This window comes from Blennius ocellaris (genome assembly GCF_963422515.1).
Source record: "Blennius ocellaris genome assembly, contig: SCAFFOLD_146, whole genome shotgun sequence".
In the NCBI taxonomy this organism is placed as follows: domain Eukaryota; kingdom Metazoa; phylum Chordata; class Actinopteri; order Blenniiformes; family Blenniidae; genus Blennius; species Blennius ocellaris.
In genome coordinates this window covers 80,001-91,092 of record NW_027662072.1, presented here as the reverse complement: position 1 = coordinate 91,092, position 11,092 = coordinate 80,001, and the positions used below count along the sequence as shown (strand labels likewise).

General features: G+C 55.6%; 1 protein-coding gene across 1 annotated transcript in view; it reads left to right on the top strand.

Annotated features, from left to right (window-relative positions):
- Positions 1-320: 320 nt before the first annotated feature.
- The window catches only part of LOC308148339 (E3 ubiquitin-protein ligase ARK2C-like), a gene marked incomplete at both ends in the record, with an annotated part of 11,463 nt that continues 691 nt past the window's right edge, over positions 321-11,092 (top strand). Inside the window, 8 exon segments of the mRNA XM_080521798.1 lie at positions 321-381; positions 6,117-6,357; positions 6,458-6,553; positions 6,972-7,173; positions 8,767-8,835; positions 8,912-8,944; positions 8,946-9,008; positions 9,756-9,856. Of these exon segments, the coding sequence (XP_080377924.1) occupies positions 321-381; positions 6,117-6,357; positions 6,458-6,553; positions 6,972-7,173; positions 8,767-8,835; positions 8,912-8,944; positions 8,946-9,008; positions 9,756-9,856 (866 nt within the window).

Here is an 11,092-nt window from a genome sequence, read left to right as displayed (position 1 = left end):
CATCCGTCCATCTCTCCATCATCCGTCCATCTCTCCATCATCCATCCATCCGTCCATCTCTCCATCCAAACTGACTCGTGTTTTAAAAGTAATCAAGAAGAAAAGTCAGATAAAAGTACTCCGTTACTCCGTTACTGTCCCTTGCACGATCTCCAGGCTGGTGCCGGAGGGGGCGGGGCCTCCGCGCTCTCCCCATTGGCCTGGTGCCGGAGGGGGCGGGGCCCGGCAGGTGGCCTGGCCGCTGATTGGCTGCCGGGCTGCCGCTCGGTGCGGCTGGTCCCGGACCGGCGGTCTCTCCGCCACAAAGACCAGGATCCGGGATGGTGCTGGTCCACGTCGGGTACCTGGTCCTGCCTGTCTTCACCTCGGTCCGAGGGAGAGGTAGGAGCCGCGTCACCCCTCCTTCTCTCTCTCCTTCTCCCTCCTCTCTTCTTCACCCCTCCTTCTCTCTCTCTCTCTCTCTCTCTCTCTCTCTCTCTCTCTCTCTCTCTCTCTCTCTCTCTCTCTCTCTCTCTCTCTCTCTCTCTCTCTCTCATGTAAACACACCTGCTAGCTTACTGCTCGTTTAGCCTCGCAGCTTCTCGACTTCTCCTCTCTCCTCCACCCCTCTCTCCTCCACCCGGTGCTCCTCTCCTCCACCCCTCTCTCCTCCACCCAGTGCTCCTCTCTCCTCCATCCAGTGCTCCTCTCTCCTCCATCCAGTGCTCCTCTCTCCTCCACCCCTTTCTCCTCCACCCAGTGCTCCTCTCTCCTCCACCCCTCTCTCCTCCACCCGGTGCTCCTCTCCTCCACCCCTCTCTCCTCCACCCGGTGCTCCTCTCCTCCACCCGGTGCTCCTCTCCTCCACCCCTCTCTCCTCCACCCGGTGCTCCTCTCCTCCACCCGGTGCTCCTCTCCTCCACCCCTCTCTCCTCCACCCCTCTCTCCTCCACCCGGTGCTCCTCTCCTCCACCCGGTGCTCCTCTCCTCCACCCCTCTCTCCTCCACCCGGTGCTCCTCTCCTCCACCCGGTGCTCCTCTCCTCCACCCCTCTCTCCTCCACCCCTCTCTCCTCCACCCGGTGCTCCTCTCCTCCACCCGGTGCTCCTCTCCTCCACCCCTCTCTCCTCCACCCGGTGCTCCTCTCCTCCACCCGGTGCTCCTCTCCTCCACCCCCTCTCTCCTCCACCCGGTGCTCCTCTCCTCCACCCCTCTCTCCTCCACCCGGTGCTCCTCTCCTCCACCCGGTGCTCCTCTCTCCTCCACCCGGTGCTCCTCTCCTCCTGTTCCACAGTATCGAGGCTCCACATTCCACATGTCTCAGACTCTGTCCCTCCATTGTGTCCTAGCGATCACCTGCTTCTGTCCCTCTGTCCCTCTGTCCCTCTGTCCATCTGTCCATCTGTCCCTCTGTCCCTCTGTCCCTCTGTCCATATGTCCCTCTGTCCCTCTGTCCATCTGTCCCTCTGTCCATATGTCCATATGTCCCTCTGTCCATCTGTCCCTCTGTCCCTCTGTCCATATGTCCATATGTCCCTCTGTCCACCTGTCCCTCTGTCCCTCTGTCCATCTGTCCCTCTGTCCACCTTCCTCATTCCCTGTGTCCACCTGAAGACACCAACCCTCCTCTTTGTTTGAGTTCTGTTGACAGATTCCAACGTACCGTCTGTAGAGTCTGTACTGAACCGTCTGTACTGAACCGTCTGTACTGAACCGTCTGTAGAGTCTGTACTGAACCGTCTGTACTGAACCGTCTGTACTGAACCGTCTGTACTGAACCGTCTGTAGAGTCTGTACTGAACCGTCTGTACTGAACCGTCTGTACTGAACCCTCTAGAGTCCGTCTGTACTGAACCGTCTGTAGAGTCTGTACTGAACCGTCTGTAGAGTCTGTACTGAACCGTCTGTAGAGTCCGTACTGAACCCTCTAGAGTCCGTCTGTACTGAACCGTCTGTAGAGTCTGTACTGAACCGTCTGTAGAGTCTGTACTGAACCGTCTGTACTGAACCGTCTGTAGAGTCCGTACTGAACCCTCTAGAGTCCGTCTGTACTGAACCGTCTGTAGAGTCCGTACTGAACCGTCTGTAGAGTCTGTACTGAACCCTCTAGAGTCCGTCTGTACTGAACCGTCTGTAGATTCTGTACTGAACCGTCTGTAGAGTCCGTACTGAACCGTCTGTAGAGTCTGTACTGAACCCTCTAGAGTCCGTCTGTACTGAACCGTCTGTAGAGTCTGTACTGAACCGTCTGTACTGAACCGTCTGTAGAGTCCGTACTGAACCCTCTAGAGTCCGTCTGTACTGAACCGTCTGTAGAGTCCGTACTGAACCGTCTGTAGAGTCTGTACTGAACCCTCTAGAGTCCGTCTGTACTGAACCGTCTGTAGATTCTGTACTGAACCGTCTGTAGAGTCCGTACTGAACCGTCTGTAGAGTCTGTACTGAACCCTCTAGAGTCCGTCTGTACTGAACCGTCTGTAGAGTCTGTACTGAACCGTCTGTAGAGTCTGTACTGAACCCTCTAGAGTCCGTCTGTACTGAACCGTCTGTAGAGTCTGTACTGAACCGTCTGTAGAGTCTGTACTGAACCCTCTAGAGTCCGTCTGTACTGAACCGTCTGTAGAGTCTGTACTGAACCGTCTGTAGAGTCCGTACTGAACCGTCTGTACTGAACCGTCTGTAGAGTCTGTACTGAACCCTCTAGAGTCCGTCTGTACTGAACCGTCTGTAGAGTCTGTACTGAACCGTCTGTACTGAACCGTCTGTAGAGTCTGTACTGAACCGTCTGTACTGAACCGTCTGTAGAGTCTGTACTGAACCGTCAGCATCACATCTGCTCACTGGTGCTGCTTGTGTGGCGCCGGCCTCCCAGAGACCTGGTCCTCCCAGAGACCTGGTCCTCCCAGAGACCTGGTCCTCCCAGAGACCTGGTCCTCCCAGAGACCCTGGTCCTCCCAGAGACCTGGTCCTCCCAGAGACCCTGGTCCTCCCAGAGACCCTGGTCCTCCCAGACACCCTGGTCCTCCCAGAGGCCCTGGTCCTCCCAGAGACCCTGGTCCTCCCAGAGACCCTGGTCCTCCCAGAGACCCTGGTCCTCCCAGACACCCTGGTCCTCCCAGAGACCCGGTCCTCCCAGAGACCCTGGTCCTCCCAGAGACCTGGTCCTCCCAGAGACCTGGTCCTCCCAGAGACCCTGGTCCTCCCAGAGACCCTGGTCCTCCCAGACACCCTGGTCCTCCCAGAGGCCCTGGTCCTCCCAGAGACCCTGGTCCTCCCAGAGACCCTGGTCCTCCCAGAGACCCTGGTCCTCCCAGAGACCCTGGTCCTCCCAGACACCCTGGTCCTCCCAGAGACCCGGTCCTCCCAGAGACCCTGGTCCTCCCAGAGACCCTGGTCCTCCCAGAGACCTGGTCCTCCCAGACACCCTGGTCCTCCCAGAGACCCGGTCCTCCCAGAGACCCTGGTCCTCCCAGAGACCCGGTCCTCCCAGAGACCCTGGTCCTCCCAGAGGCCCTGGTCCTCCCAGAGACCTGGTCCTCCCAGAGACCTGGTCCTCCCAGAGACCTGGTCCTCCCAGAGACCCTGGTCCTCCCAGAGACCTGGTCCTCCCAGAGACCTGGTCCTCCCAGAGACCCTGGTCCTCCCAGAGGCCCTGGTCCTCCCAGAGACCCTGGTCCTCCCAGAGGCCCTGGTCCTCCCAGAGACCTGGTCCTCCCAGACACCCTGGTCCTCCCAGAGGCCCTGGTCCTCCCAGAGGCCTGGTCCTCCCAGAGACCCTGGTCCTCCCAGAGACCTGGTCCTCCCAGAGGCCCTGGTCCTCCCAGAGACCCTGGTCCTCCCAGAGACCTGGTCCTCCCAGAGACCTGGTCCTCCCAGAGGCTCCTCAGTGGGATTTTACTGATTTCTATGACATGATAAAGATATTTACATTATTATTCACTGTGATAACAATCCACCTTGGTGCTTTTATTTTGACAGTCACTGTGATAACAATCCACCTTGGTGCTTTTATTTTGACAGTCACTGTGATAACAATCCACCTTGGTGCTTTTATTTTGACAGTCACTGTGATAACAATCCACCTTGGTGCTTTTATTTTGACAGTCACTGTGATAACAATCCACCTTGGTGCTTTTATTTTGACAGTCACTGTGATAACAATCCACCTTGGTGCTTTTATTTTGACAGTCACTGTGATAACAATCCACCTTGGTGCTTTTATTTTGACAGTCACTGTGATAACAATCCACCTTGGTGCTTTTATTTTGACAGTCACTGTGATAACAATCCAACTTGGTAGTTTTATTTTGACAGTCACTAATAATCCAACTTGGTGCTTTTATTTTGACAGTCACTGTGATAACAATCCAACTTGGTGCTTTTATTTTGACAGTCACTATAATAGCAATCCAACTTGGTAGTTTTATTTTGACAGTCACTGTAATAACAATCCAACTTGGTAGTTTTATTTTGACAGTCACTAACCCACTCAAGTTCTCCCATTGTTGATGTTTGAGCGTCAGCATTTCTGCCGTTTCCATGGAAACGAGGCAGGTGTGGTCCCGGTGTGTGATTGGTCCCAGCGTGTGATTGGTGCTTGCGTGTGATTGGTCCCGGTGTGTGATTGGTCCCAGCGTGTGATTGGTCCCGGCGTGTGATTGGTCCCGGCGTGTGATTGGTGCTTGCGTGTGATTGGTCCCAGCGTGTGATTGGTCCCGGCGTGTGATTGGTCCCGGCGTGTGATTGGTCCCGGCGTGTGATTGGTCCCGGCGTGTGATTGGTGCTGGCGTGTGATTGGTCCCAGCGTGTGATTGGTCCCGGCGTGTGATTGGTGCTGGCGTGTGATTGGTCCCAGTGTGTGATTGGTCCCGGCGTGTGATTGGTCCCGGCGTGTGATTGGTCCCAGTGTGTGATTGGTCCCGGTGTGTGATTGGTCCCAGTGTGTGATTGGTCCCGGTGTGTGATTGGTCCCAGTGTGTGATTGGTCCCAGTGTGTGATTGGTCCCGGTGTGTGATTGGTCCCGGTGTGTGATTGGTCCCGGTGTGTGATTGGTCCCAGTGTGTGATTGGTCCCAGTGTGTGATTGGTCCCAGTGTGTGATTGGTCCCAGTGTGTGATTGGTCCCGGCGTGTGATTGGTCCCGGTGTGTGATTGGTCCCGGTGTGTGATTGGTCCCGGCGTGTGATTGGTCCCGGTGTGTGATTGGTGCTGGCGTGTGATTGGTCCCAGCGTGTGATTGGTCCCGGTGTGTGATTGGTGCTGGCGTGTGATTGGTGCTGGCGTGTGATTGGTCCCGGCGTGTGATTGGTCCCGGTGTGTGATTGGTCCCGGTGTGTGATTGGTCCCGGTGTGTGATTGGTCCCGGTGTGTGATTGGTCCCGGTGTGTGATTGGTCCCGGTGTGTGATTGGTCCCGGCGTGTGATTGGTCCCGGTGTGTGATTGGTGCTGGCGTGTGATTGGTCCCAGCGTGTGATTGGTCCCGGTGTGTGATTGGTCCCGGTGTGTGATTGGTGCTGGCGTGTGATTGGTCCCAGCGTGTGATTGGTCCCGGTGTGTGATTGGTGCTGGCGTGTGATTGGTGCTGGCGTGTGATTGGTCCCGGCGTGTGATTGGTCCCGGTGTGTGATTGGTCCCGGTGTGTGATTGGTCCCGGTGTGTGATTGGTCCCGGTGTGTGATTGGTCCCGGTGTGTGATTGGTCCCGGCGTGTGATTGGTCCCGGTGTGTGATTGGTGCTGGCGTGTGATTGGTCCCAGCGTGTGATTGGTCCCGGTGTGTGATTGGTGCTGGCGTGTGATTGGTGCTGGCGTGTGATTGGTCCCGGTGTGTGATTGGTCCCGGCGTGTGATTGGTCCCGGCGTGTGATTGGTCCCGGCGTGTGATTGGTCCCGGCGTGTGATTGGTCCCAGCGTGTGATTGGTCCCAGCGTGTGATTGGTCCCAGCGTGTGATTGGTCCCAGCGTGTGATTGGTCCCAGTGTGTGATTGGTCCCAGTGTGTGATTGGTCCCAGCGTGTGATTGGTCCCAGCGTGTGATTGGTCCCAGCGTGTGATTGGTCCCAGTGTGTGATTGGTCCCAGTGTGTGATTGGTGCTGGCGTGTGATTGGTCGGGGCTCAGCTGTGGTTCCTCCCAACAGGAGCTCAGTTCAGCAGGCAGCAGCAGGGCCATGCTACTTCCTGCCGCCACCTCCACCTGGCCGCCCATCAGGCCCCCATCCCGGCCGAGTTCCCCCACCCGCCCCCCGCCGCCTTGGCCACGCCCCCCCACTTTCAGGATGCGGCGGGGCCGTCGTCCCTACCTCAGGCCTTACACCAGCCGTACCTCGTCCAGCAGCAGCTCCTGGAAGCTCAGCATCGCAGGCTCCACCCACTCTCCAGGTAGAACCACCTGGGGGGGGGGGGCGGGGCTTAGCCCTCCACTGGTTGTGAGGGATGTGGGGGGGGCCACCTGGTGTTGATCCTTCTGCCCTTCCTGCAGCAGAGCCCCGGACCACGTCCCCCTGACCCCCCACCGGTTCTCTGGCGTCCCGCCGGCCGCCACGCCGCCGCGGTACCTCGCCGAGGGAACCGACTGGTGAGTCTCCGCCCACCTCTCCAGAACCAAAGGAAGTGCAGAAATGATGTCGTCTTTGTTGTTTGTAGTTTTGCTGTCAAAGTGGTTTCCAGGGTCTGGTTTGGTTCGACTCCGTTTCCCCGGAGAAGACGCTTTGGACAAATCCTGCATTTCCTCCTGCTTTACTTGAGGACAAGTTGGAGCCATTTCAAAAAGTTCCACCTTGGGAGACGTTTTCAAAAAGTTTCCAGCGTCTCTGAGCGCCTGTGGACGTAAACCGTCCCCCGAGACGCAACCAAGGTTTAGTCTTTTCATGTGAACCTGACCCTGACCTCATCCCCTGTCCCCTGACCTCTGACCCCTGTCCCCTGACCCCTGACCCCTGTCCCCTGTCCCCTGAGCTCTGTCCCCTGACCCCTGTCCGCCGATGTGTCTTCAGGGATCTCAGCGTGGACACTGGCCCCGCCCACCAGCAGTACCAGCTGCAGCAGCTTCCTCAGAACTACCAGAACTACCAGAACCACCAGAACCACCAGAACCACCAGAACCACCAGAACCACCAGAACTACCAGAACTACCAGAACTACCTGGCCTCACCGCGACTCCACCAGTTCCCCCGGAGCTCATCCTCCACACAAGTGGTGAGCTGCTCCCTCTCTTCTGTCCTCTCTTCTGTCCTCTCTTCTGTCCTCTCTTCTGTCCTCTCGTCTGTCCTCTCTTCTGTCCTCTCGTCTGTCCTCTCGTCTGTCCTCTCTTCTGTCCTCTCTTCTGTCCTCTCGTCTGTCCTCTCTTCTGTCCTCTCTTCTGTCCTCTCTTCTGTCCTCTCTTCTGTCCTCTCGTCTATCCTCTATTCTGTCCTCTCTTCTGTCCTCTCTTCTGTCCTCTCGTCTATCCTCTATTCTGTCCTCTCTTCTGTCCTCTCTTCTGTCCTCTCGTCTGTCCTCTCTTCTGTCCTCTCGTCTGTCCTCTCGTCTATCCTCTCTTCTGTCCTCTCTTCTGTCCTCTCGTCTGTCCTCTCTTCTGTCCTCTCTTCTGTCCTCTCGTCTGTCCTCTCTTATGTCCTCTCGTCTGTCCTCTCTTCTGTCCTCTCTTCTGTCCTCTCTTCTGTCCTCTCGTCTGTCCTCTCGTCTATCCTCTCTTCTGTCCTCTCTTCTGTCCTCTCTTCTGTCCTCTCGTCTGTCCTCTCTTCTGTCCTCTCGTCTGTCCTCTCGTCTATCCTCTCTTCTGTCCTCTCTTCTGTCCTCTCTTCTGTCCTCTCGTCTGTCCTCTCTTCTGTCCTCTCTTCTGTCCTCTCTTCTGTCCTCTCGTCTATCCTCTCGTCTATCCTCTATCCTCTCTTCTGTCCTCTCTTCTGTCCTCTCTTCTGTCCTCTCGTCTGTCTTCTCTTCTGTCCTCTCGTCTGTCCTCTCGTCTGTCCTCTCGTCTGTCCTCTCTTCTGTCCTCTCTTCTGTCCTCTCTTCTGTCCTCTCTTCTGTGTCTCGTCTATCCTCTCGTCTATCCTCTATCCTCTCTTCTGTCCTCTCTTCTGTCCTCTCTTCTGTCCTCTCGTCTGTCCTCTCTTCTATCCTCTGTCTCCATGGTAATACTGCAGTACATTCGGGGGTAGGGGTTATAGTTTAGGGTTAGGTATTAGTGGTTAGGGTTAGAGTTAGGTTAGGGTTAGAACACAGCAGTATTAATGAGATGAGATGTTTGGCAGACAGAAGGTTTAGGTTTAGGTTAGGTTAGGGGTAGGGTTAGGGTTAGGTTAGGGGTAGGGTTAGGGTAGGGTTAGGGTTAGGTTAGGGTTAGGTTAGGGTTAGGGTTAGGTTAGGGTTAGGTTAAGGTTAGGTTTAGGGTTAGGTTAGGGGTAGGGGTAGGTTAGGTTTAGGGTTAGGTTAGGTTAGGGGTAGGGTTAGGGTTTGGTTTAGAAAGCACTATCTCAGTAACTCCCCCCACCTGTCCTTTCGGACTGGGCAGTTTGGTGTAGGAAGCTAAGGGCAAGGCACGGGCCGGCGCACTTCGTTAGGGTTAGGGTTAGGGTTAGTTAGGGTTGGGGTTAGTTAGGGTTAGAACACAGGGTTAGGGTTGTGCTTTAGGGTAAAGTGTTAGGGTTAGGGTTAGGGTAAAGGGTTAGGGTTAGGGTTAGGGTTAGGTCAGGGTTAGGGTTAGGGTAAAGTGTCATCAGGTATTTGTATCACAGAGGACTTTGAGTACTAGCTAGAACCTGAAATGAGAACCTCCCGTCCCCCCAGCTCCACCTGCTGGCCCTGCAGAGCCTCCACCCGTCCCGCCACGCCGCCGCTGTACGAGAGAGTTATGAGGTAAACCCTCCTCTCAAACTCTGAGTTTAGTCTGAGTAACAAGAGCCGATAACTAGAGTTTCTTCTTCACTGGCAGGAACTGCTGCAGCTGGAGGACCGGCTGGGCAGCGGGGGGGGGGGGGGGCATCCAGACCTCCATCGAGAGCTACACCTTCCCTCACAAGTACAAGAAGGTAGAGCTGGAGAGGAAGACCCTGACCCCCTGACCCCTGACCCCAACTCACTGACCCTGAACCCTCTGACCCCTGACCCCGACTCACTGACCCTGACCCCCCTGATCCCTGACCCCAACTCACTGACCCTGAACCCTCTGACCCCTGACCCCCCGACCCCTGACCCCGACTCACTAACCCTGACCCCTCTGACCCCAACTCACTGACCCTGACCCCCCCGACCCCTGACCCCGACTCACTGACCCTGAACCCTCTGACCCCTGACCCCCCGACCCCTGACCCCGACTCACTAACCCTGACCCCTCTGACCCCAACTCACTGACCCTGACCCCCCCGACCCCTGACCCCCGACTCACTGACCCTGAACCCTCTGACCCCTCTGACCCCTGACCCCGACTCACTAACCCTGACCCCTCTGACCCCAACTCACTGACCCTGACCCCCCCGACCCCTGACCCCGACTCACTGACCCTGACCCCCTGACCCCTAACCCAGACTCACTAACCCTGACCCTCCCGACCCCTAACCCCGACTCACTGACCCTGACCCCCCCCGATCCCTGTCCCCAACTCACTGACCCTGACCCCTGACCCCAACTCACTGACCCTGACCCCAACTCACTGACCCTGACCCCCCGATCCCTGTCCCCAACTCACTGACCCTGACCCCAACTCACTGACCCTGACCCCCCTGACCACTGACCCCTGACCCTGGCTCACTGACCCCTGACCCTGGCTCCGCCCACAGAGGAAGCCCCTGCAGCTGAAGGTCATTGAGGAGGAGGAAACAGATGTGGATGAGAAGTGCAGCATCTGTCTGTCCATGCTGGAGGACGGAGAGGACGTCAGGTTAGGACCCACAGAACCCTTTACTGTTGTTGTTGTTGTTGTTGTTGTTGTTCATAATAATAACACCTGTGACTGACGTCACATCATTCAGGACGATGTTGCCAAGACTTTTGTTCACAATTCAACCAGCTGTTTCCAAATATATCACAAACACCATGAATCCAGAGCTACTGGATGCTAACTAGCCTTTCAGGAGCTATTGGATGCTAACTAGCCTGTCAGGAGCTATTGGATGCTAACTAGCCTGTCAGGAGCTATTGGATGCTAACTAGCCTGTCAGGAGCTATTGGATGCTAACTAGCCTGTCAGGAGCTATTGGATGCTAACAAGTCTGTCAGGAGCTATTGGATGCTAACTAGCCTGTCAGGAGCTATTGGATGCTAACAAGTCTGTCAGGAGCTATTGGATGCTAACTAGCCTGTCAGGAGCTATTGGATGCTAACAAGTCTGTCAGGAGCTATTGGATGCTAACTAGCCTGTCAGGAGCTATTGGATGCTAACAAGTCTGTCAGGAGCTATTGGATGCTAACTAGCCTGTCAGGAGCTACTGGATGCTAACTAGCCTGTCAGGAGCTACTGGATGCTAACTAGCCTGTCAGGAGCTATTGGATGCTAACAAGTCTGTCAGGAGCTATTGGATGCTAACTAGCCTGTCAGGAGCTATTGGATGCTAACAAGTCTGTCAGGAGCTATTGGATGCTAACTAGCCTGTCAGGAGCTACTGGATGCTAACTAGCCTGTCAGGAGCTACTGGATGCTAACTAGCCTGTCAGGAGCTATTGGATGCTAACTAGCCTGTCAGGAGCTATTGGATGCTAACTAGCCTGTCAGGAGCTATTGGATGCTAACAAGTCTGTCAGGAGCTATTGGATGCTAACTAGCCTGTCAGGAGCTATTGGATGCTAACTAGCCTGTCAGGAGCTACTGGATGCTAACAAGCCTGTCAGGAGCTACTGGATGCTAACTAGCCTGTCAGCAGCTATTGGATGCTAACTAGCCTGTCAGGAGCTATTGGATGCTAACTAGCCTGTCAGGAGCTATTGGATGCTAACTAGCCTGTCAGGAGCTACATCACTGTGGAACACGGAACAGGAAGTGATTTTAATGGGAAATTTATTCGAATGATGACAAATCATCCCTGAAGATTTCCTCAACGGTTTTTGAGAAAATTTGTTGAAATACATGAATCAAGATGGAAACAGCAGAATAATAAAGAAAACAATGTAGTTTTCCTGT